The sequence below is a fragment of the Urocampus carinirostris genome, chromosome 2 (genome assembly GCF_059441175.1).
Source record: "Urocampus carinirostris isolate Australia breed hairy pipefish chromosome 2, RoL_Ucar_1.0, whole genome shotgun sequence".
NCBI classification, from domain to species: domain Eukaryota; kingdom Metazoa; phylum Chordata; class Actinopteri; order Syngnathiformes; family Syngnathidae; genus Urocampus; species Urocampus carinirostris.
In genome coordinates, this window is record NC_142350.1 from 56,958,988 (window position 1) to 56,984,315 (window position 25,328).

The window sequence follows — 25,328 nt, forward strand, 5'->3', positions numbered from 1 at the left end:
TGAAGCGCCATTTGCAGAATCAATGCTCGCACAAGTCAAATATCGTTCTCTTTTCAGGAAAATAAACGTTTTACAAAAGGGTGATTACAACATGGCTCGGATGTGAACACCTTTGAAGTAATGTCATATAATGGCAGCGAGACGCACACAAACACACTCCATGTCGAGTATGTTTCCCAACTCAGCAGCATCTTCCTCAGGCCTCTAATAAAACACAGATGAAAGACAAGCACGCACAGACCTGTCGTCACAGCACACAGTTGTGTCGTTTTGGCTGACATTGTTTTACCTTGTCCGCAAGTTCAGAGAACACAGGAAAATTACCTACTAAACCATAATGGCCCTTTTTTCCTTCACTGTTTTTACCTTTGCACTACACTTATGGTTCTTAAATGTCCGTACAGGACATTTAAAATGGCCAATTATAGAATTAAAATGGACAATTATACAATTCGATAACCCGTCAAACAATTATCAGAATCAGTCTGGTTCATTAGACTAATTTTTCCAAAGATAGAGTAGCTGTATACACCTAGATAACTCTTTGCTTAATTATTTTCTGTCGTTGTTTCTTTAACTTAATTTAGAAATAAAATTGTCTTTATAGTCATTGACAATAAAATATTGAACTTTGTTTACAACAAGATTAAATGTGGAACTCCAGGATTAAAGACATAAAAGGCCTGGCTTCAGTCGTTCGAGCGTGTTTTGTTGACGTGATGGCTTTCAGAAAAAGTAGAAAGTTAAAGATTTGCGCTTACGCTATGTTGGTTCATCAAGCTGTTTTACGAAAATCCGCAAAGTAGCAAAATTGTGATAAGTAAATCGCGATACAGCAAGGGATTACTCTACTCCTTTTTCTATACATCTATCTATCTATCTATCTATCTACCCCGGTCATATCCCTCGAGAGGGGTGACCGACAGCAAGACAAACACATAAACAAAAACAAATAAAAGAAAAAAAGCAAAAAACACAAAAAATCTTGACCATGGCTAACCCAAATGACCAAACACCCAAACAAGTTAAGCACCTCGGCACCCAAGTTGGTCATGTTATCGTCCCCCCAGATGAAACGGGACACAAGAAAGCAGCCGTGTCACTCGGGTCAGGGTGACACAACACACTCTTCTGTTCAACAGCAGGGCCCGACAGCTTTCACCGGTTTAGCCCCGTGCATCATAGAACACGTCCAAACATCCCACTTTTCTTTCACAACACCTCTCCACTCATCAACAAGAGACCACGACATTTAGACCTGTTTCATGCAGTGCACTCATAACAGCATCCATCCACGTCAATCGCGGCCTTCCTCTTGGTCTCCTTCCATTGACTTCTGCTCCGTAGATCTTCTTCAACATTCGCTCCTCATCCATCCTCTTATCCACACGCTTGCTCAGTTCCACTACTACTACTCCAGTTCTGTCTCTCACAATTTCATTTCTCAATCTATCAAATATTGTCACTCCGAATATACTCCTCAAACACTTAATTTCCTTCTCAAATCTGCATTCAGGCTCCTAGTCTCTGCACCATACAACACCGTCGGCACAATCACTCTCTCATACAGTGCCCTCTTAACATCCATACTCATACTCTTGTTGCTCATCACTCTCCTCAGAGCACCTAAAACCTTACTTCCTTGATTCATTCTGTGCAATACCTCGCATTCCATTCCACCAACTGCACATCACAACTCAAGTAACTAAAGCTTTAACTTCTTCCAGCACCTGTCCATGCAACCTTATTTCCAACGCCATTCCCACTTCATCACACTTCTTCACCATACTCTTCCCAACATTCACACATAATTTACGCCTATCACACACTCTCCCAAACTCCATTACCAACCTTCTCAATGTTTCCTCAGAATCACCCACAAGCGCTGTGTCATCTGTAAATAACTGAATTACCTGTCACACTGTTCCACTGTTATCCATCATCTCTATACATTGGCAAGATATATATATATATATGTAAATATGTTTGTTTAGGGTGCAGATGGCCCTGGGGAAGAAACTGTCTCTGAACCCTTGTTAGAAGGGGCCTCTTGCTTCCACCAGAGGGCAGCAGGTCAGAGGTGGTGGCCAGGGTTAGAGGAGTCCTTTGTATAGCTGTTTGCTCTGCTGTGGTATTGAAAGCCGTCAATGATTTTCTGTCTGCTGCTGTGCTCCCAGCATACCACACCATGATGCCGTATGCCAGAATGCTCTTCACTGTGGCTCTGTAGAAGGAATTTGGCTTGTACATTATGCAAAGGTATTTCTGTATATAAAAAAAAAACGATAGATAGGGATATTGAGATGAAAAATATTTTGTGGGGTAGATCTTGAAAATAGGTTGACAACCACTCCATTAGACAATGTCTCTGAAGACAATAAACCGAAGCTGAACTTATTTTTACAGCGTTCATGGCACCTGTGGGGTTTTGTGAGGCCGCATTGAAATCCTTTTTGGGTCTCGCCAACTTGTAAAGAGACAAAACGTCTTCCCATTAGTGATTATTACATAGTCGATGTGACAAGACCTGTGCAATGAAAACGACTTTTCCCATGGTGATCGGTCACCTTTTATATCCCTTTGGGATAGGAACTTTTAAGTAATGACAAATCTAGAAGCAGATTTATGAAACCTGTAATGGTAACAAATCAGGGCAAGCTATAGTATGTGTGACAGATCACCGTGTCGACTGCTCTGTTTTCTTTGTATGCGAAGCAAAAGCAGCTGGGAGTCATCTCTGCTCAAGTCTCTCTCCCAAGTGAACGCTGAGCACTGTAATAAGTGGACAGTGAAACCTTAGCAGGCTGCCTGGATCAGGCTTTAATAAAGGCCAAGTTGGACGTTTACCAGGGCTCATTTGCCCTAAAAACATTCTGTGTTTGTGTAGTGCTTGTCATGTGAAATACAAAGAAATAACCTTGTTTTTTGCTTAAACTGTCCATGACAGTTTTCTTTATTTTTTTTAATTTGTTTTGTTTGTTTGCAGTGTTTATTTTCAAAAGCCGCTCTTCATGATTATTTCAGTTGTTCCATTAAACACAATATGCACTTACAATTTTGGTATAATATGAACTGCACAAATTTATAGAAAAAAATTCATTCGAAAAATGTGAATTATATCTATATTTAATGCAATTTTAAAAAAAAAAACGTTTTCAACATATTTTTAAAGTCCTTTTGAAAATTATCAAATAATTAGTAATACAAGAAAGGTAATCACATTTCCAAGTTATATATTTTTCTGTCAATGGATTTACTCAATTATTTTTTTGTTGTCCTATGACTTATTTTTTTTTATTTCATGTTTCCATTTATTCTTCTACATTTTTAGTGCGCTTTACCTAATTCTGTCAAACTTTATTCTGATGAAAGATCATTTTGCTCATTGAAGTTTTTCTTATTTCATGACTTGATATTTTTTCTCATGTTTATTTGATAAACTTTTATTCAAATTTTTTTTTTAAACTGGACTGTCCGAGGCAAGCACGCTTTCAACAGTTCATTTGTGCATTAGAATAGCAAAATTATAAAATTAGAAAACCATTTAAAGGTGTAGTAAAATAATACAAATACTTAGTTAGAAAAAAAATTCTTGTAAAATGTTTTTGTCTTTATGAAAAAATTGGGGAAAATATGGTTATACTAAGAAGGAATGTTCATGTTTTAAAGGTTAATTTTGTCAAAGGGCTTGAAAAGCACAAGTCTTGTCACATCGACTATCTAATTAGACCTTATGAAGTACTATTCTGTTTTATTGAAATACCTGTGCATTCATTTATGTTTAGTGTCACGTTAGAAACTAAAATTCTTCAAGACTGGTGTAGGCCTAAATTTACCGGTATTGGAAACCAGTCAGGTTATTTAGTAGTTTTCATTTTTTTCATCAGGAGAAAGAAACAATACCAGCTCTGTGTTCATTCCTGATACCCAATATGCAAGTTTGGAAATACCAGATAACGGGAGCGAAGACAGGATTATAGTGCGGTATATTTGATATCCCGGAGAACTTGTCAAAATAACTGAAGATCTCAAAACTTACAGTAAAGTATTTTCTTACTGTTAATCTTATCTGGTTGAAATTCACCAGCAAACAAAGCGTCGGCTTTCTCATGAATCATGTTTATATGTAGGACTTGATTACCTGATTGTGTGTTTGCAGTGAAAACAAGTCAGTGGACTTTATCAGAGTATCAGTTAATAGCCTGGCAGACTCCAGTGATTACACTGGCCTCTTGCAGAAACTCACACCCACACACCCCTTCAATGGACATGACTAGTGCACCCCGTACACATGCACAACGCACACAACTGTTTGTACGGGTTGTTGGTAATATTCCCAGACACTCAACATCCATTTTGTTCATGCGTGCCACACACGGTACTGTTCATTGCCTTGCAAAAGCATTGGTCCCTTGGAGACTCCAAACAGATTTTCTGCCAGAATCGCCATGTATCTTCCCATCAACTGTAACAATATTCCCAGTCTCTGCTGAAGAAATGCAACCACAGAACATGATGCTGCCACCACTGTGTTTGACAGTGAGGATCGTGTTTTCAGGTTGATGTGCAGTGTTACTCTTTCACAAAACATAACTCTTTGCATTCAGAACAAAATGGTTGATTTTGGTCTCATCTGACCAGAGCTTCTTGTTTCATATGTTAAATGGCTTTCTTCTTTACACTCTTCTTGAAAGGGGTAATTTATGCAGACTACGACAAATAGTTTTGTTATCCAAAATCCACCTGAGCTGTGTGTGCCTGAAGGTTAACCATAATAATCATGTACCCCTTGCTCCTCTGATTACTGGGAGTTTTCTCCATGTTTGGGCGGAAAGTTTGGAGGGATGGCTAGGTTCTGGTAAGTTTGTAGTAGTTTTATGCTCACTCCATTGTTATATTATTTATCGCATAGTTTTCCTGTAGAAGAGTAAATGTTGCAAAATTTTCTTGTATCTTAATCCTGCTTAGAACTTTTCAACACTATCCCAGACCTGCAGGGTGTGTTCTCTGGTCTTTGTAAAGCTAGTGTCTCATTCCATGGACCCCTGAGCCTATCACAGAGCAGTTATTGACACACAGCTGCATTCTGTTGGTCATTGCTAGTCATTGAGGTCGACATTGGATCATTTAGAAGTGAGCAGGTAACATTTGAAGTTAATGAGCTGAGATAAGAGAGCAGGGGGCCAGGGGGGGTTGTTATTGTATTGTACAATGTTGAAATCATTTGGTTCTGCTTCAAGACAATGTCGCACATATTGTAGATTCCTAGAATATATTTTGAGTTTTTTAGCTCAAGGTTTGAGTCTGAAATGTTGCAATATAAAAACGTTCTTGGGGTAATTGGGGGAATACTTTCGCTAGGCACTGTATATCTTCTTGCTTGTCCCAAATCGGTGATATTTACATGACAATAATTCTTCCTCTTGATTCTTGTGCATCAGGAGATGTCCCTTGTCGGTCCAGAGTCTCCATCAGAGCAGGCGAGGAGGATCTTCCAGTTATTTGATCCTGAAGGTAATCAATTGTTACAACGTATTTATTACATGGCATCTCACTCAGTTTATTGAGGAGACCTAGCTATATGTCTTAGCTGTTCAGTGATGTGTAACCACCTCCCTCTGGTCCTTTCACAGTTCGTGTGTTTTTTTTTTACTTTGCAATATTTTTCCTTCTTAACAAGCAGAACGACTTTCTTTTCTCATCTCTGTTTTTGTTAAGGTTTGTGAGCTCAGCTCGTCTTACAGCTGTGTCAACCAGGTTTAACTTCTTGTCGCTTTCAGGGTATTAGGGGAAAGAACAAATAGAGTGATGCAATAATAATAATAATACGATCAAAGGGGAAAGAGGGTGTTTGTTGTGTAAGACAGTAGTCTAGTCTGATCATGTCTGCAACAATTTGGTGGGAGGTCGAAAAGCTCCAAAATATTTACAGTACATATATTCATTAGCAGATCAGAAATGGGGTGAAATCTCAACTCAACTAATTTGTGGCCATTGACCGCTATAGAGTGCTTCGAGGTCCTAAGATTACCCACAATGCATTGCTGGCGGCTATTTTGGAAGTCCACAAAGCTTTTCACTTCATTGTTATTGTTCAGCGAACCAGTTAGATTCTACATTGTAATGCCGAATACGTTCGTTATTGTTGGCTGTTGTCGCCGAGGGGAAAAGGGTGGGAAGGGCTTCTTTAGACTTCCGAAGTGTGTTTACAATCAGGGGATTGAAGCTCAGGAGAAAAGTGAACGGCGAAGACGAATGTGGCTGGCAGCTATCAACCGGTCGAATTTGCCAAAGCTTGACTGTGTTCGTGTTTGTTCTGACCACTTTCTGACAGGTAAATTGAATTATTTATGATGTAGAAATAAATTTTAAAAAGGTTATGGGACATGTGTACTTCATGTACATCTGTCAACACCATTCAAGTATGGCTAGGTTAAATACTGTAGGTGTTGCCTCTTGAGTAACATTTCTGAAAAAATATTCTTAAAAGATCTAGATGTTGATCTACTGTTGTTGTAAAATTGTTTAAAAAATGTAAAATAATATTCTAACCATCTGTGACCCATGAGTATGTATAAGCACACTTAAAGTATGTCAAATTGTTTATAACATAAGATTTTTAACTTAATAATTATCAACCAGACACAAATCTGTCGTAGGCTTCCATACTTTTGTAATTTTGAAAATCCTTCAGTTCACAAAAGGGACTTGGGTGGAAAATAAGATAGTTAACAAGTTCGATGTAAGTCACACACGGCAACAAATCGGGATCAGACTTCCCGTCCTTGTTTTTAATTTTGTAGGGATCCAATTTTCCAATAAAATGCAACTTCGCAGCGTACCGCTCGCGTGCTTGCTTGTCTAAACTCTCCACGTAGTTTTCCATAGTGTTGATGGACAAAATCCATACACAAACGAAGCTAGATGAGTAAATAAATAGACAAACTGAGTAAATATTTGCTCCTCTCGCTATCACCGCTTGTAATCGACAGACTTCCAAGATGGCGGCACGAAGCCGTGTTACTATTTTTAGCACAAAGCGCGGAGCCCTCTATAGATGTTGAATATTTTAAACGGGTGGCTTTTAATGAGTGAATTGTGCCACCCACAAAAACTGATTGAAAAGAAGTTGAAACAACTTTGGTTGAAAAGTGAAAATATAGAAGCAAATATTTGGATAGATGATCAGTAAACTTCATATTGCATGTCACATCTTTGTTCTTATATTTATTGGTTATGTAACTATATCCAAACCTCTTGATTTGTTGGCTATCACGATAAATTTGGGGGTGTTGGCTATATAAAAGGATAAAATAAAAAACTTTAAAGCTTTGCTTTTCTCAAATGTTGCACTCAGTGCAGTTTTTCCCCTACTAAGTCTGGCAAAATATTTTACCTGTTGGACAACAAGGGCAATTATGGCATGGTGTATCTTTCGGCCCATGTCGATTTGTAAACATCATGCTCTCAATAGACATAGTGAATAAGGCTCTCCTGCCAGACCTTAATTTGCTCTCTTTGGTGTCAGGCTTGGGTATTAAGCCGTCATGTACCACGAATACACATTACAATGCACTGTTGGTTTAGAGCTTGACAAGCATGGACATTTTTTAAAAGTTTCAAAATGTGGCCCGACATCTACAACAATCATTTTTACATGCCATGTCATCTGCCATGTTGATATTGTTAGCATTTCTTTACATTACAGCACATAAGCTTAACCAGAGCATCATTGCATGGTTACAGATATCACCAGAGCTTTGTGATCTGCCAATTTTCTCAAGTACAATGTGAAGCAGGGATCATTAACCTTTTTGATGCCGAAATTGATTAGTGTGAAGGACTGCCAGATCTCTACGCAGTTCTGAAATAACTTATAAAGTTGTTTTTATTTTGAGTTTGGCTTAAATAGGCTCCATTTATTAGCCATTAGTATATTTGAAAAAAGATACTGGCAGATTACAGGTAAAGTGATCATCATGTGTACATGGAATGCAGGTCAGAAAGAAATGGCAGGTGTTTGTGTGAGGTTATGTTCACGTGCATAATAAATTTACTATATGTTGTGTATGTGTGCAGTAAGAGTGAATTTGTGTGTGTGCATGTGTGTTTTAACAAACCATGGACCCAACAACCTTGCTAAGTTGAACAACGCAGGGCCATTATGTTTATACGTATATAATTGACAGGGCTATTCCAAAAAGATGTATTCAAAATAGAGGTAAGATGGTGCCTAAGAAATCCAACCCGACCCAGGCCTGTTTTTATTAAAGCCCGACCCAGCCTGAGCCCAACCAATTACATTGATTTGCAGGACAGAGCCCGAAGCGAACCGGAAATTTTATGTTTTATCTGTGAGTACTCGGAAGGAGGAGAGGTGATTTACAAGAACAAATCAAAGCCTATCTTGTGTAACGAAATTTAAGTTAAACAAGACTCTATCAACATTCACATCTTTTAATATTTCTGTGTCTGCAGAGGTTACATTAACCATCAATTTTCCGTCATTGAGTTTACGGTACACTCCTAATGCAGTCCTGATTCTACAGGTTGAAAAACCACAGGCAGCAGTATGTCATTAATAATCTAGTGTGGTACTTTAAAACAGAGAAAGGCAGAGAGACAAAGTAGAATATTGACGGGTGGAAAATAAAACCCAACCCAATAGTAAGTTGATCTTTTAAACCCGAGCTGGGCCGAAATTTGGGTATGGCTCCGACCCGGTTTTGGTAGATCCCATTTCTAATTCAAAATGACTACGAATTGATCTCGGAGTCTTGGAAGATGGATCATTTAAATATTTATTGCAACAGTAAGAAAACAGATACTACTTATATAACGTATGTTCAATTGTTCACATTTTCAAATATTTTTGAAAATTTCAAGAACCTGTCACTGCTGAGCTATTATCCCAATCGGTCCTTATTTTTGGGCGTTACCTGGTGCCTGAGGGCACCATGTTAGTGACCCCTGTACATGAATCTGGATCATATGTAGATTGTCACCACCATACAAGCACAAACAGGAGGATGTAGTTAGAGTACTATTTATTACATATGCACTACACACGTCCTTTACCTCAACGCAGCATCGACATTCTGTACATCTGTTCATGCCACAAACCGAATTTGCTTGCCGGTTAATTACTTTTTCAGTCTATTTTTCCCTAGTAAGCTTGCATTGTTTTAGAAAATGTCAACAGACATGGCATGTCTCTAAATAAAAATCCACATAAGCCTACGTAGTCGTGTTTTGAGTCCAATTAAAAATTCAAGAAGGGCGTGCTGTCAACATCAAGTGTTAGCGTTTAAAGCAGGGGTGTCAAAGTCAAATGGACGGAGGGCCAAATAAAACATTTGGCTACAAGCCGAGGGCCGGACTGTCCAATCTTTACTGAAACCAAGATTTAACCTACTGAAAACACAACAAATATATTACAATATGATTGGATAAATAAAGCAATATTTTCTTATGACTCTGTCAGTCATTTTTAATTTCAGCAGGCACAAAATACAAATGTCCTTTATATAAAAAACTCATAACATATCTCATAACAACAACTCATAACCATTTTATATCATTCAATCATCTGAAATTATTAAAAAGAAATATTGCCTCGAAATACAATAAAATAAAGTGCAAAAATCTCTTGTTACTTAAAACCAATAGCAATCAACACACTGGACCTCATCTGTCCTGCTCAAATGTACATTGACTTTCCTTTCTGGGCTTTCTCTGGGTTAGTGTGAAAAAAAGGAATTACTGATTAACAAATAATAACAATCAAAAGTCATTTTCTCTGCTAAATAGGAGACAATTTTATCAAAAGACTGTTGTCCACATCAAGATCTATTTTCCATGAAAAGCCGAAAAACAAGAAACACTCCCAGGACAGAGTCGGCAAACAAAAACAACATAGTCAACATAGACAATAAAGCTTTAAAATTCCCGAGGGGAACAACAAAAAACAAGACCTTCTTTATGTGCATATTTAACTTTTAAACTTGAACGGAGTAAAAACTTCAAATGTGTAATTGCACAGGAAACATTACTGTATTATTACTGTATTTACATACATTTATATACAGTACTGTATTACTACAACTCTACATTACTTGTTTGAGGCTGACGCTGATACTTTTCCAGCTACCTCCGTGAACATGTACTCCAACTCCCACCTTGTTTGAAAGCCCCGGTTTTCAGTGTCCACCTTCCGTTTAGTCATTGTTGATGGGTATCTGTGGGCTAATTTTTGCTGTTATGCTAATGACTGCTGCTGATCGACTGCTGAATAAATCAAACCGCCTCCCGCTTTGCTCCCGCTCGGCGCGTCCCCGTTGCATTGTGGGAAATGTAGTATTCATGCGTACTGCGGGCTGCTGGCTTGCAGCGGCCTGCGGGCCGGATCTAATAATATATTGATATCGTCACGCGGGCCAGGTAAAACCCTCTCGCGGGCCTAATGTGGCCCGCGGGCCTTGACTCTGACATATGTGGTTTAAAGCATCACCTCACAGGTAAAGTGATCATCATCTCCATGGAAAGTGGGTCGGAAAGAAAGGGGAAGGTGTTTATGTGTGAGGTTATGATGACGAGCGTCACAAGTTAATTCCCATATGCTGTTTATTTTTTAACTTTTTTGGGGGCTCCAGCTTTATCCTTGTCTAACTTGTTCATACATCTCTCTTTCTGTCTCCCTCCAGATAACGGCTTCATCCCAGACACTGCCCTGCAGGAAGTGATGAAAAGCCTCGACCTTGTCTCCGAGCCAGAATAGTAAGTGCTTGAGGCCGGTCTTAGTGTCGACACATATGCGTTTGGTGTGTTCGTGACACCTGTAGCTCTTCTAAAGTTCCCACTCCAAAGTCACGGCCAGGCCAGGTCAGCCGCCCAGCTCACGTTTCACTACCAGGCTTCCATGAAGTACAGCAAGTCTGAATGAGTAAAACCTAATAGGAAAAAAAATAGAGGAGAATCCACGGCTCAGAGGGAGAACATTAACGACAGGAAGAAAGTCTAAGAGAGGAAACACTTGAAAGCAAGGCTTCAAACGGGAGCACGTTTTCCACTGAGGAGCGTTAAGCCCTGCGCTGGGACTTCGGGCATAGTCGTGTTTGGAACACTGATGTGCTCTGCAGAGCCCCAGATGGCCAACACATCACAAGACAACAGAGCACACCGTGGGGGGTACTGCGTTCGCTTTGCTTGCCACACACAACATAGTTTAGCCACCCCAAATCCGACATATTGAATAATATTCAGTTAGTTGCTGGTGGTGGGCTAAAATAACCTATCTGGCGCTTTTATTGCTGACTGAAGGCTTGCAGTTCTTATCCATGTGCCTCGGGTTGATTATTTCTTGTGATAGTTGGATCATGGCCAATTGGTGATCAAATAGTTGATATAGTCAACCGTAAAGAAAGTGTATTTAATGACCTTTGTGTAAATGACATTGATTCAAGCCTCCAAAGCGTCTTCATGTTTTGTGAATTGGGTGGATTCAAAAGTCTACCTAGGATTTTGCAGGCCTGTTTTGAGATGGTTGCATGAGCTTTTTGAAAAACTAGCAATGTAAGTTGCATTGTTCTTTTGGCTCATGTTACGATTTTATTGTGTCAGAGAGAGAAAGTTGAAGTAAATACAGTAGTTGCAATACTAAGAAATTGCTTTTAAAGTTATTATGTGTTTAGGTTTCGGTTATTGTTGCATTGTTTGTAAAGTCAATGAATTGATGCACAGCTTTATCTGATTTAGAAAAGTTTACCTGCCCCTTAATACACAGCTGGGCTCTCTAGACACTCTGACTACATTTACATGCTGGAAATAGTCCGACTGGAATCAGAAGTCAAATTTTTGGAGCAAACAAAATATATCGTGTACATGCCTAAAGAAAAATAATAACCCGATATACATGATGTTTCCAAGTAATGTGATTACGAGGGCGAAGTGAGATCTACGTCAGTGCACAAATAGATGTTGTGTCTGTGTTCAACCTTTGAAAAAGATTTCATTCATGTCATTTGACAAATTCAACAAAGTACTATGCTGCTTCCCTCCGCACTTCTAAAGTAAGCTCCATGGATGCATCCAGTGTATAGATGAGGTCTGCTTGTTTGTTGTTTGCCAAAAGCAAAGACGACTTGAATATTGTGATAAAGTTATATATATATATATATATATATATATATATATATATATATATATATATATAATATATATTTTTATTTTTATTTTTTTCTGAGAGAGCCATACCATATATTTTAAGACAAAATTCAGCAAAATCGCCAAGCCCGCTCTGCAGAAAAATTTTTAATTTTTCTGCGCATTTTGTTCAACTGTGTGTCGTTAGATGTTTTTTTAAGATTTATGAAATAATAATCGTGGCAGAGCATGTGTCCTACATCAACAAATATACCACTCTAAACTTCCCTCCCACAGTGACTTAAGTTCAGTGAGGCTCATTTTGACCCTCATTTTTTTTTAAGTATTGATTTTAAAACCAGGTGCAAGCAGAGTTCTTTTGTAAAAACGTCACCAAAAACTGCAAAATAAAAGTTTATAGATGTATTTCCCTAAAGCGCAATGGGCACGTCTGAGAAAGAGGAGTGTACTATGTGTACACAGATGTGCTCACCCCTGTGGGTTTTTATCATTAAGTTTCTCAGCAGTGAACATACGTTATTTAATGAGCTCCAAATTTAAAGGCTTCCTTAGTGACGTACAGCCAAAACAGGGGTCTGTTGGTGTGACACCGTGACTGTTTACTGTACTTGCAACTGTGCCCTTTTATATATTGGACCAAACCAATAGTATGATCGGCATTGCTTCAGTTATGCATGCACCATATTGAACTTTGCGTTTATCAGATTTGGAACACTCCGGAGGAAATTTGCACGATCAGCATTTTATCTCCGAGCCATATGTACCCATGAAAACACCCATATCTGGCTCGCGAGCCATAAGTTCCCAATCCCTGGCCGAAATGATTATTAACTCACCTGCAATTTCTGTCGTTGAAAGCATTAGGCGTTAGCGACAGCCAAAATTTTGAGTCTTTGACACTTCGGAACAGTTTGAACACACAATACTGCATTTTAACTAGACATCAAGATTGCAATCAGAACTCAAGAGTTATTTGTGTGAGCCATAGCAACAATACACTTCAAGTTTTGATGGTCATCCAATTTTGAATATTTGCTTCATTTTTAACATTTCTGTCATTCTGTATGTCTTATTTGCACGCTACATATGGCTGAATGCTGTGTTCTCTTCTCTCTAAAATTGACAAAAAACTGCTTATATCAAAACCGCATTAGTCCATTCAAACAAACCAAGCTAATGTTCTGTTAAAATTAGCGTGACTTCCCCAGACTGCTGCAAGATAAAGGCACGCAGTGTCTCCGCGTTGAAAAGCTATTGACACGTGGCAGTAAATCATAAAAACGTTCTAGAGAAAAGATCAGCTGATTTCCTCAGCACGACATCCTCAAGGATGGATTAAACACATTAAAAATAAGGGGGGTTAAGATTACTACTGACTTTAGGGTTTCGGACTTTGTTGCTTTGATTGCCTCCTTATTATTAATAATTTTCCCGATTGTGGATTCATTATAGCAATATTCCTTAGCAAGGGTAACAATGCCTGTTCCCTAATCATGTTTTTTTCCTTTGTTGTAATCTTTTTGCTTCCACCTTTACCATCACTGTCTTGAGATTCATGGATGAACAAATTAAACTTCCTCATACGAGATTCTGGACTAAAAGGGAGAGGAAATGGGCATCGTGGGAGGGAGTTTAGCCAAGAGCATATTACCATGTTCATGCAATTGTGATGCAAACTAATAGCCAACCAGCATTTTTATTATGTCAACCATTTGCAGACAGTGCTGTAATATGCATGAACATCATTAAGTTTTTGGGAATTCAAAATAATGTGTTGATGTTAGGCTGAAAAAACATGATTCCACATCTTAACGTGAAAAAAACTGTAAGATTGCTCGGGTGCTACCAAAGTGAAAGCCTTAAAAGGCCAATCAAACAAGTCCTATTTTTCATCTGCTCAGTGAAAGTAATAATAACGCTGATCTAACACACGCAGGAATGTCTGGAAAGTGGTATATTTAGTTGCACCACAGTCTTGTTGAAAACATGCAGGCGCTCACCAAAACACGGTTCATGTAATGTGTTCTCCAAGCTTTCAACCCCTTATCCCTTCCTTTCTCCCCTCTAGTGTCAGTCTGGTGAAGAGCAAGTTGGACCCAGAAAACTTGGGCATAATCCTCCTGGGCCCGTTTCTCATGGAATTCTATCCTGATCAGGTATGTGTTACAAAAACATTTAGAAGGGTGTATTCCTAATCGTACGACCCTTCTTGTTAAAGAGTATAGAGAGAGAGAGCGGTCAAGCCTTTTTATGAGCGAGAGATAGAGGGAGATGTGTTAAAGTGATCAGGGCTTTGGGGAGCCACCGGAGGAGAAACTCAGGCCTGCAGAGAAATTATATTGCCATTAGCCAAGTGGACCCACACGCAGACACACGTGTGATCCGGTCAAGGGTTTGAGTTTCATATGAAGGAGAGCAAACATGAAAAACTGAAAGTCTGCTCAAGAAAACGCAACGCTATCAAGCCAAATTCAGTTGAAGTGTTATTATATGTTGTAATTGGAGTTACACTTCTCTTGAATGTAACATGCAAGATTTTAAGTTTGCTGCCAGGATTCAGTCAAAAATGTTCCACTTCTGTTTTTTTGACCTCCGTTGGTAAAATTCTGCTATAGCCAGAATGTCCCAGCATGTTTTTGACTCTCTTTTCTGGGCTTTTGTTCTAGGATTCGGGGATCCCGGACTCGTTTCCAGTCTACCACTACAATGGACTCAAACAATCCAATCACAACGAAAAGGTAAGACTTTTTTTATAGCTAAAATTAGATACATTACAAGCAGTTTGAACAAAAGTTTATATTATTAGTACTACTTGTGATCTAATTTCTATTTTATTTTTGTGGAACTTGAAAAGGTAATCATCAAATGAAAAGGTACACAATGCCACAGCAAGTTTCCTAACGCCATGAATGCATCATGTTGCTTGTTGTGTGCCCATAACAAAAAATAACATAATCCTGCTGTCTGATTTATTTTCTTAAACACCACTAGCTTTGTGCTATTGCAATTGTCCCTGGAAGTCTGGTGGGAAAACATCGGCCTGCGGGCCACATAAGGCCTGTCCACCTCTTTAATACACTCTGTCAAACGAAAATGGTAAAAATACAATGATAATATATCGTCACACTGATAACATAGGCGCAAAACTCACCTTTTGGGGCCAAATTGAGATTTTTGCATTCCCACAGAAAGTTGCATTATCTGTGTAAGTGCCCAAGTCGGTCAACAAATCATATTGCAGGAAACAAAACAAACCGCATTTCTGCCCCCGAAAAATAAAAAAAATATTTTTCTTTTTTTTAATATTTAATTGTATTCATCAAAATATGTATTTATTATAATAAAATATAAATCTGTGCCCTTTCATATACGAATTATGGATTCGTATATGGATTTTTAATTTAGTTCTTATTAAGGCATCCTCATATCTCTGCATAATCTTTAATTCTGAGTGTTTCAAACCCAATATGATGATGTTAATCTTTTCACCAATATAGAGAAAAATATTTCTAGTATGTGTAGATGTCTGCAAATACATTTCTTTATGAATTAGAAAAATTCAGTATTAGGGTGGGCAGCACGGCGGCGCAGTGGTTAGCGCGTGTGTGGCACCGTTCTGAGGTCGCAAACCTCCTGTGTGGAGTTTGCATATTCTCCCCGTGCTTGCGTGGGTTTCCCCCGGGCACTCCAGTTTCCTCCCACATTCCAAAAACATGCATGTCAGGTTAATTGGCCGGTCCAAATTGTCCCTAGGTGTGAATGAGCGAGCGAATTGTCTGTCCCTGTGTGCCCTGTGACTGGCTGGCAATTAGTTCAGGGTGTCCCCTGCCCACTGCCCGAAGATAGCTGGGACGGGCTCCAGCACCCCCCGCGACCCTACTGAGGATAAGCAGTACAGATAATGGATGGATGGTCTTTGGGTCTTGCTGAGGAATGATTTACTACAGAGCTGTACAGAATACTATCACATGATCCCCCGAACTAAAAACTTTACAAGGGCAAGGAAAACTCAAAAACCTCAGCATGAGGAAAACGAAACCTTGAGAAAGGACCAAACATGAGGTAATCCCACCTTCAGGATGACCAGGCTGCAATGGATGGTCAATAGACAATACACAGACATCATGAACATGAAATCTAGGTAATAACATAATGTCCGATTGACAGCTGCCTGAAGTCATAAAATAACTTAATCTGGTCCCTCTGCCAAATGTTTGGACCCAATTTGCCCCGCGACTCAAAGTTTACCCACCCTGCTTTAAATGCCAACAGGAAATTACCACTACTTTTCGGGTTTTCCTTTAAAGTACAAAATATTCAGACATAATCTCTGAAAAGATATACCCAAACGTATGATAGGAACAACTTCCTCACAATCGGTTAAAAACAAACCATTTCAAATAGAATTCAATCGCAACTTTCCTTGGTCCGAATTTAATGCGTAAACCTAGCATGACCTTGAGACTGGGAGGTCGGTGGTTCGCGCCCCGGCCGAGTCATTCCTAAGACTTAAAAAGTGGTCGGCGGCGCCCTCTGTTGGCTGCGGCTGCATCGGCTCGCTACAACGGGTCAGGTGCAATCGACATTTCGTTCTGTGTACATTGTTACACAGAATGACAATACAAGGAAATTATATATTATTATTATTATAACACACTGCCCCTAAAAGGCCGTCACATGCAAAAACAGTGGATATTGCCGCTTGCTATTATACTGTATTCTTTGTTTACTTTGTACAAATAAAATTAATTAATCACTGTCCTTTTAGGGCATATTTATAGCTAAAATAAGGATTCGAGGAAATGTCCTTTCCTATGATCAAAGTTTTTACAGTTGAGAGGGATCCAAAATCTGTTTTGACTTTTTCAGGATAAACGGTAGCCATTGTAAACCTAATAAGCCGCTAAAAACTTGGCGACAGAGGCGAATGTCAACAGCACAGCTGTGATGAATGCTCACCTGCATGCCTATTAGACGGCTTTAATGTGACAAGACGGCTGTCAAGAGTGTCTAGCGCTTGTCTTTGGCCGCAAAACTGCCTGGTATTTAAGAATATCCCTTTCTACAGCTGTCCATTTATCGTTAATCCTCCTGTTCGTCCACCTAAAGTTTTAGGTGGGGTACCACAAGTAGACTTATGCATATATGCACACCGGGGCCCCTCGAAGGTAGCAGTGAGTGGTGATTTCCTTTCCATGGATCCAAATGAGTATAACAGCTCCTGAAAGTATTATTCCCACCACCGCGGCTGATCTTTTTCTGTCTGCTCTAAAATAACCCCGACACTCCACATTTCAGTCCACACCACTTTAAGAGAAGTGCCAGGAAATGGATTGATAGCGCCACTGTACATTGCCGGGTTAAGAGACAAATTAAATCATGCGATATTTCCCACTGGGACGCATTGATCCATAGTTCACCCGATGCCGCAAATATTCTTGTGTGCTTCAAGAAGGTCAGTTCTTTTTAGAAGCATGTTCCTTTATGTTAGAGCAATACCCGTTTAGAAAAATCCAGATTATCCTTAGAACAGTACGCCACAAATTACCTTATGGTCACCAAATGCCTATACTGTACATATTCGGCTTACTTTTCCAAATGGTTTAGTTCTATAATTCTGATACCAATTGACCAACTTGATAAAACAGATAATGAGTCAATTTGAATGTGTGGAAATATTGTTTGATAAATATATCATCAGTGTCTGAAATAACGTCTGCCCGGACGCCTGGGGCGTGCATCTTTTACATCGGGCGTACAACCGGGTGGCCGGCAACTTTTTCAAGAAAAAAAAAATATTTCGTTTTTCTACTCACGTGGAAGGCTTTGGTCAATTATTTAATTATGACAACTCCACCAATGCACACACAAAAAAATCTTTCATTTATGTTTTTATTTTTTTTCAAATCAAACGTTTGCTTTGTTCCTATTTCGAAATCTTCGGTTTTGGAAATTTCAGTTTGTTTGGCAATTTGCTTACTCTGCAGCCAATCAGAAGCCTGCATCGAATAACTTCGTGCTCCCGGACTCTCCTGTGGGTTATAAGGTCATGCATTTGTATATCATTTTCCAAAGTAAACGCACAGAGAACACAAGAAAAATGGATAGGTGGTTCAAAGCAAAACCTCACCCCCAGAAGAAATATTCAAAAGAAGCAACATTTATGATGCTGAAAAATGTAAACATAAATTAAAAGCATCGTGGAAAGATGAGCTCACCTGGCCTGTAGCAGACAACGCAACGCAAACATTGCATGAATGAAGATGAGTAAATACAGGTACCTACTGATGTCATATACATGCAATGAATGTTATAAGTGGATTTATAATAAACTTACATTTAAAGTGTTGTTCTGTTATATATTCTTATAATCAATGCTTAATACTTTACAATAATGTTTTTTTGTTTGTTTGTTTTTTTATACGATAAGTTGTCTTATTGTGTTTCAAGTTGTGAAAAATGGGGCATGCAGAGTTGTCTGCCCAAGTGTCCTGTAACTTTTTGTCATGAGTTTCAGACACTGATATAATGTTTGACAAGATTCTAATAAACTACAAAAATCCATGAACAAAGAAGCCAACACTTTTGCTGTTTTAGATATAGATGGTAAGCGTATGCTCCATTATTTTTATTTCTATGAATTTCTTTGTACAGGCCTTAGCTCTGATTACCAGTGCAAAAACCAAGGGATCTCTGTACAGTCCAAACGCCAACCCAAACCCTCAAAAGTTTAAAAAACAGTTTATTCGGTGCATCTTAGAAACGCAAAGACTTACACACGTCCTAAAGGAGCTCGATAGAGGCTGGATTGATGGCTTATGCCAGAAGATAACGTCAGTGAGTGGAAAATTTCCCATTTTGAGAAATCATCTTTAACTAGTGTGGTTTAATCTGGTTGGGATATTAAACATTTTCGACAGGTGATGTCAATGAAAAAATGTGTGCCATTGCTCAGAAATCCTCTAAAATTAATGACTCTTTTTCTTTCGTGATTGCTCAAAATGCATTTTTGCACGGTTTGTGTGCTGTTGACTTTGAATTTGTTGAGTGTAAAAATGTTAACTGTTAAATCCATAGTTTGCAATAGTTTCCTTGGCTTACGTGGGTCACAAACCAACATGACATGACTTCAACTAATGTCTATACTTTTCCACTTATCAAAGATGAAGCTCAGTGGCCTTGGGGGCAGGGCGCCCGCCCCGAGGTTGCTGGTTCAAGCTTCGGCCGAGTCATACCTAAGACTTACAACATTGATACTCATTGCCTCTCTGCTTGGCATTAGGGGTTTGTCACCTAATGACTCCCAACACATCTGTTGGGTTGAGCGAGGGGGCTGGGAATCCTCTCCTCTGTATCAATCTCTCAGAAAGAGTGAGAAATGTGAATGTGTTCTTGGCTCTAGCCACCTCCCACCAGAAGGATATGGCTCCGGTATATAATTTATAATAAAGATGAATTGGAAAATCACACTCATCTTAATTGACATGAATGTATATTTCAGGTAGCGTACGTGGAGGGGACCGCTTTGGTGCTCGGGTTCGAAGATCCAATAGTACGGACTGACGACACTCCGGTTAAGCGCTGTCTACAGACCAAGTGGCCCTACATCGAGCTTTTGTGGACCACTGAGCGCTCACCGTCTCTCAACTAGTCTTGTTTGTACGCACAACGGACCACAATTGCCTCCCATCTTCACAAACACAACAAACACTCAGCAACCATTTAGGAGAATGTCTAGATACTGGGACCAAGAATGACAACTCCACCAATGCACACAAAAGACTCCCTACAAATGTATATGCCTGAGATTCATTCTTTCATGTAAATTCAACTCACCTTTAAACGATGCTGTTGTCTGTTCATCACGGTTTGCCATTCATCAAGACGGACGCCTGAAAGAATTGACCAAAGCCTTCCACGTGAGTAGACGTTCACTCTCACTGCTAAACGTTTACAGCGTTAGGACCAACGTAGGAAATCGATGCAACTGGCAACGTTTCTCCTAAACAAGCAAGAAGGGTGCACCTCACGCACCGGTCAGGCACTCGTGTATTTATTAACACACTCACGGTTCAGATTGTTGAATAAACCCTTTTTCTCTGCATTATCTTCGTTTGTTTGAATGTAAATGTACCTCGAACGTTACTTGAGGAACCCTTTCTAGGCCCATCTGCTCCACGGCACTCCGCTTTAGGCTCATTAGCAGTTTTTCACGGCCGCTTCAGATTGGCACGTTCCAGGTTTAATAAAAAATGTTGTAAGATGATGTTCTCACTTAGTATGCTTTGGTGAATATTTATCTTGTGGTCCACGTACTTGTTCAAAATCCCTTAGTTTATACACACGCCTTTTTAATACATTGAAAAAGTTAACCAGTTAGCTTGTATCATGGTTCATAAGCAGTTTTGACACTTTCATTGACATAATATTTAGTTTTGGGGTGGAGCTACGGTGTTGATCTATAGATCGGTAACATGTTCTTAAAACTGATCTTAATTTTCATTCCCATTCAAGAGAGCATGTCTCAACATAACTGCAGCAACCATCAGGTATTCATTTTTTTCTGCCATTTAACTTAAGTCTCGTTTTTAGTACAACTTCTGCTGTACTTGTCTTTTTTTCGGTCGAATTCCAGTTGACTAAGTGAAACGCTTTAGTTTCTATTTTAGCCAAGGACAATATCGAGTGATTGAAGTAAATTTGTATAGCCCTTATTCCCAAGAAGTCTTGAAGGGTTGTACTGATTACTATTTCACCCTCCCTCATCTCAAACCCGCGGATTTCATCTTGGCTTTTGGAATCACTAATGGACCAATGTTTTTCAAGCGAAGGCTCTGACCAGGAATATACAGGGGAATTAAATCAAGTACTGTTACAGAATAATATGAACATGTAGAAGTAAAAAGTAGTCGTCCAAATAATGACTTGAGTAAAAGTAAAAAAGTAAATGGCGGAAAAACTACTCGAGTACTGACTAACTGCAGCAATCTTTAATTCTGTTCTGTTTTTAATATTGCAAGCTTGCAAATGGGATTGCATAGGGTATCAGTTTGTACTATACTGTATTATGTTACAAATGTTTGATATGTGTATACAATCTTAAGGTTTGTACTTGCGGTACTGGGGGTTTGAAACCCATTAGCTAAATAGCATAGGCTTCAATCGCTCACCATACAACTATTTCACCTTGCTGTCCCCAACTCAGGACGGATTAATGTATTTTACTGTATTTGGAAAAAAATTGCAGTTTCTCTTGGTTGAAAAAACAAAGTGAAAGTTGTGTCTCTTTCCAATCATTTGCATCAATATGAGTGATTGTCGTATATCTCACATATCTGTCCATATTTGGTAAATATAAATTAAACATCTACTTTTGGTCAGCACAAACATTAACTTGTCAACATTTCCGTTAGTTCTAGAATTAGATCACATAAAATTTAAGGAAAATCATTGTCAAAATTGTACTAAATGTGCATATAGATTTATAACCTGTCTTTGGGGATTCAGATATTCGATCATTTGAACTGTCCAGTCCTTATCTGTGAACCTAACTTTTCAAAAAAGGTTTTATTGAGTGAACTTGTCATGTATTTATTAGAGGATGAAAATGCACAAGGATTTCAGTTTGATAGTTGTAAAATGTGGTTTGGGCGGCACGGTGGTCGACTGGTTAGTACATCGGCTCACAGTTCAGGCGTCCTCTGTTAAATTCCAACTCCTGCCTTCCCTGCGGGGAGTTTCCATGTTCTCCATGTACTTAAGTGGGCTTTGTCTGCATATAATCCACAGATGATTCAAAATGCCATCGCCTCAAAGGTTTTTGAAGCGAACAAGTTCTGACCTTTTCTTTTGGTTTATTCCAACTCTTTTAGAAAAGCACGCAAATTATTTTAGAAGCAAACAAAGCTTGACCCAAAATGATGCATTTTTTTTTACCCAAAACAAGAAAATACTTGTAAGTAATATAAACTCCCACTTATTTCACATTTTCAAAGCATCAAATGGATTTTTAGCATACAAGAAGGAATAAAAATGTTTTTTTCAATAAAGAATTATGACAAATTAGCAAACATGAACATGCCTATGCTTCTCAACATCACATATAGAGTGGCTTGCGAAACTAATTGGCCCCATTGAACTTGTGTGTTCGTTCTTGATGATGCTCTCTGTGTTTTAAACAGACCTCTGAGACTATCACAGTGCAGGTGCATTTATACAGAGACTTGATTGCACACAGGTGGATTCCATTTATCATCGTTAGTCATTTAGATCAACATTGAATTATTTAGAGATCCTCAATGAACTTCTGGACAGAGTTTGCTGCACTGAAAGTAAAGGGGCTGAATAATTTTGCACCCCCAATTTTTTGTTTTTTTATTTGTTTAAAAAGTTTAGAATATCCAATAAAGTGTCTTCCACTTCGTGATTGTGTCCCACTTATTGTTGATGCTACCATGGACAGACTGAAGAGATCTTTTCTTCCTCATGCCATGAGGCTCTTTAACTCCACCGGGCAGAGTAAAGGCCCACATTAAACCACACCCCCTACATTGCATATTACCGAATTTTATTGCAATATGTATTCTGTGTAGCACTAGCTAGATACTCTATATAACACGTCATTTGTATATTCTTTTTGCTTTATTACTGTATTGTTCTCAGCGCAGGGATGCTGCTGGAAATGTGAATTTCCCCGCGGGGATGAATAAAGTATCTATCAAAGTTCAAGGGGGCCAAATAGTTTCGCAAGCCACTGTATTATAGTTTGACCCATCTTATATTGCATTTCAGTATTAATTCAGTTCATTTCAGTTCATTCAGTTCAATTCATTGTGACAGGAAGACAATCACGTGCGTGTCACAGCGAATGATGCATTTAGGAGCAGCTTGTAAATTTTTCCTGACACGGTAACGTCTCCAATCTTTTTCATGTCCCTAAACCAATACAATAAAATAGTCTTTATTGTTATTAATGTCCGCGTTATGAAACTTCCTATGCAATGAGATTAGACATGGCACTCCAGGGTAAAACATGTCATGAATACTTTGAAAGCAAACAATAAAATACTTTTTAGGCTTTGTTTTGTACAATTTTACGTTTGAAAACCCATGCATAGCATATTTAAAAATAATTTTCTGGTTAGAGCGGGAGGATGCTTTACAACAACGGTGATCAGATTATGAAGGTGCTGTATCTGAGTCAGATTAGGAGGTTTTCCTTCTACTGGTATCCATGGAAGCTAGTACTATCTGTGCAGAAGCAAACCCCTACTCCATAAAACAGCCTGAGAGGTATGGGTGCCGTCCGGCTGTGTTTGCCCAAGGCACACCACAGGAAGTTGTGCCCAGACGATCCAGGCGGTTCAGGTATTTGTGAACCGTAAACCACTTAAGGGACACACCCCATTACAGTATTTCCAAACTGCCTTATCGTAACCATGTCAGTACAGACAGGCTGCTTCCCTCGACTTTAAGGGTACACTGTAACATTACCCGAAAAGTGCTACAAAGCACCAGGAAGAATACAAACTATGGAGACTCAAAGTGACCAAACCGCATCATTTTTCTTCTTGTTTTTTTTCCCCCAACCTTTCTCAGGGTTTTAGCAGCAAGACAATCATGTCAGCTCCGCCTAGGTGAGCCTCATGTCAATCAAATATAAAGTCTTCATGTACTAGTGTTTAAACTGACGTTTACACGAAAGTTAATTTGTTTTTACCTTTTATTCAATTTTTTTAATGGATTTTGGAGGCGCTAGATGATACTCTATGCTTCTTTACAAATTTTCTCCTCCGTCTTCATGTTACATTAACAAGAGAATGAGGACATAGAGCATAACCTTTGCATGCATATTTCTTACATGAAGTATACGAAGAAAAGTTCAATCAAATGATGAGAGTGGAAGGTCATGAAGTGTTAACTGGTAGGTGTTGAGAGAAACTCTATTCTATGGCTAAAGACGTTTTTTTTCCCACTTGATAGACACTAATGCTGTTTCATTTGTCTTTGCGCTGTCAAACTGTCACTGGAGTTCATTTTGTTATTAATGTTGCTGCCGAATTCAGTAAAACAGACTTTCCAAGGGGCGGCACGGCAGAGGGGTGTTTAGTGCGCAGCCCCACGATGCAGAGGTTCAGCTACCACAGCCTCCCGTGTGTAGTTTGCATGTTCTTCCCGTGCTTGCGTGGGTTTCCTCTGGGTACAGCCACATTCCAAAAACATGCATGTCAGGTTAATTGCCCGGTCCAAATTGTGACTGTCTGGCAACCAGTTCATGATGTCCCCTGCCCTCTGCCCGAAGACAGTTGGGTTGGGCTCCGGCACCTCCCGAGACCCTAGTGAGGATAAGCGGTGCAGATGATGGATGGATGGATGGATGGACTTTCAAGGTGAACTTGCTGAGTTTGTCAATTCTACTAAAACCTTTTAAAACTTTTGAAATGATCAAATAGATATATTTCCCATATGGAACAAGGATGTCAAACTCGGTTAGGTTCTGGGGCCAGATCCAGACATTCTGTTTTCAGACAAGCCAGATCAATAAACAGTTTTAATTCAAACTTTCTATCTTTTTTATTAGTAGTATCCATCCATCCTTTATCTGCACCGCTTATCCTCTGTAGTGACAGGAGGGCGCTGGAGCCCATCTCAGCTACCTCTGGGTAGTGGGCAGGGGACATCCTGAACTGGTTTCCAGCCAATCCCAGGGCACATACGGACAATTTTCTTGCTCATTCACACCTTGGGACAATTTGGACCTGCCAATCAACCTGATATGCATGTTTTTAGAATGTGGGAGAAAACCGGAGTGCCCGAAGCAAACCAACGCAAGCACGGGGAGAACATGCAAACTCCACACAGGAAGGCTAGTACCTGATCCCATGACCTCAGAACTGTGCCGCTGATGCGCTAACCACTCATCCGCCGTGCCGCCCTTTTAACTATTATTATTTATATATTGTTTTTATGGATGACAGGTTACTTTCCAAGCATATCACATTTATTCACAAACAATAGGAAGAAATTATGTTTACGTTTCATTTTAACAATAATTGAATGCCTAAAACCATCTCACCATGCTATACAAACTCAAGGGGGAGATGTAAGGAAAATCCAATGTTTGCTTTAAAGGTTTGAAATAAATGAGAAATAAAAACTAAAGGAGC

The 25,328-nt window shown here is 39.2% G+C and overlaps 1 protein-coding gene across 2 annotated transcripts in view; it reads left to right on the forward strand.

The window, feature by feature from the left end:
- Window positions 1–20,266, forward strand: part of mindy3 (MINDY lysine 48 deubiquitinase 3) — a 35,478-nt gene extending 15,212 nt beyond the window's left edge. For both annotated transcript variants that reach the window (XM_088327233.1, XM_088327234.1), the window contains 5 exons: window positions 5,442–5,514; window positions 10,704–10,776; window positions 14,231–14,318; window positions 14,829–14,900; window positions 19,664–20,266. In XM_088327233.1, coding sequence (XP_088183359.1) covers window positions 5,442–5,514; window positions 10,704–10,776; window positions 14,231–14,318; window positions 14,829–14,900; window positions 19,664–19,813 — 456 coding nt within the window. In that variant the 3' untranslated portion in view covers window positions 19,814–20,266. The remainder of the gene's footprint in view (window positions 1–5,441; window positions 5,515–10,703; window positions 10,777–14,230; window positions 14,319–14,828; window positions 14,901–19,663) is intronic.
- Window positions 20,267–25,328: the final 5,062 nt, after the last annotated feature.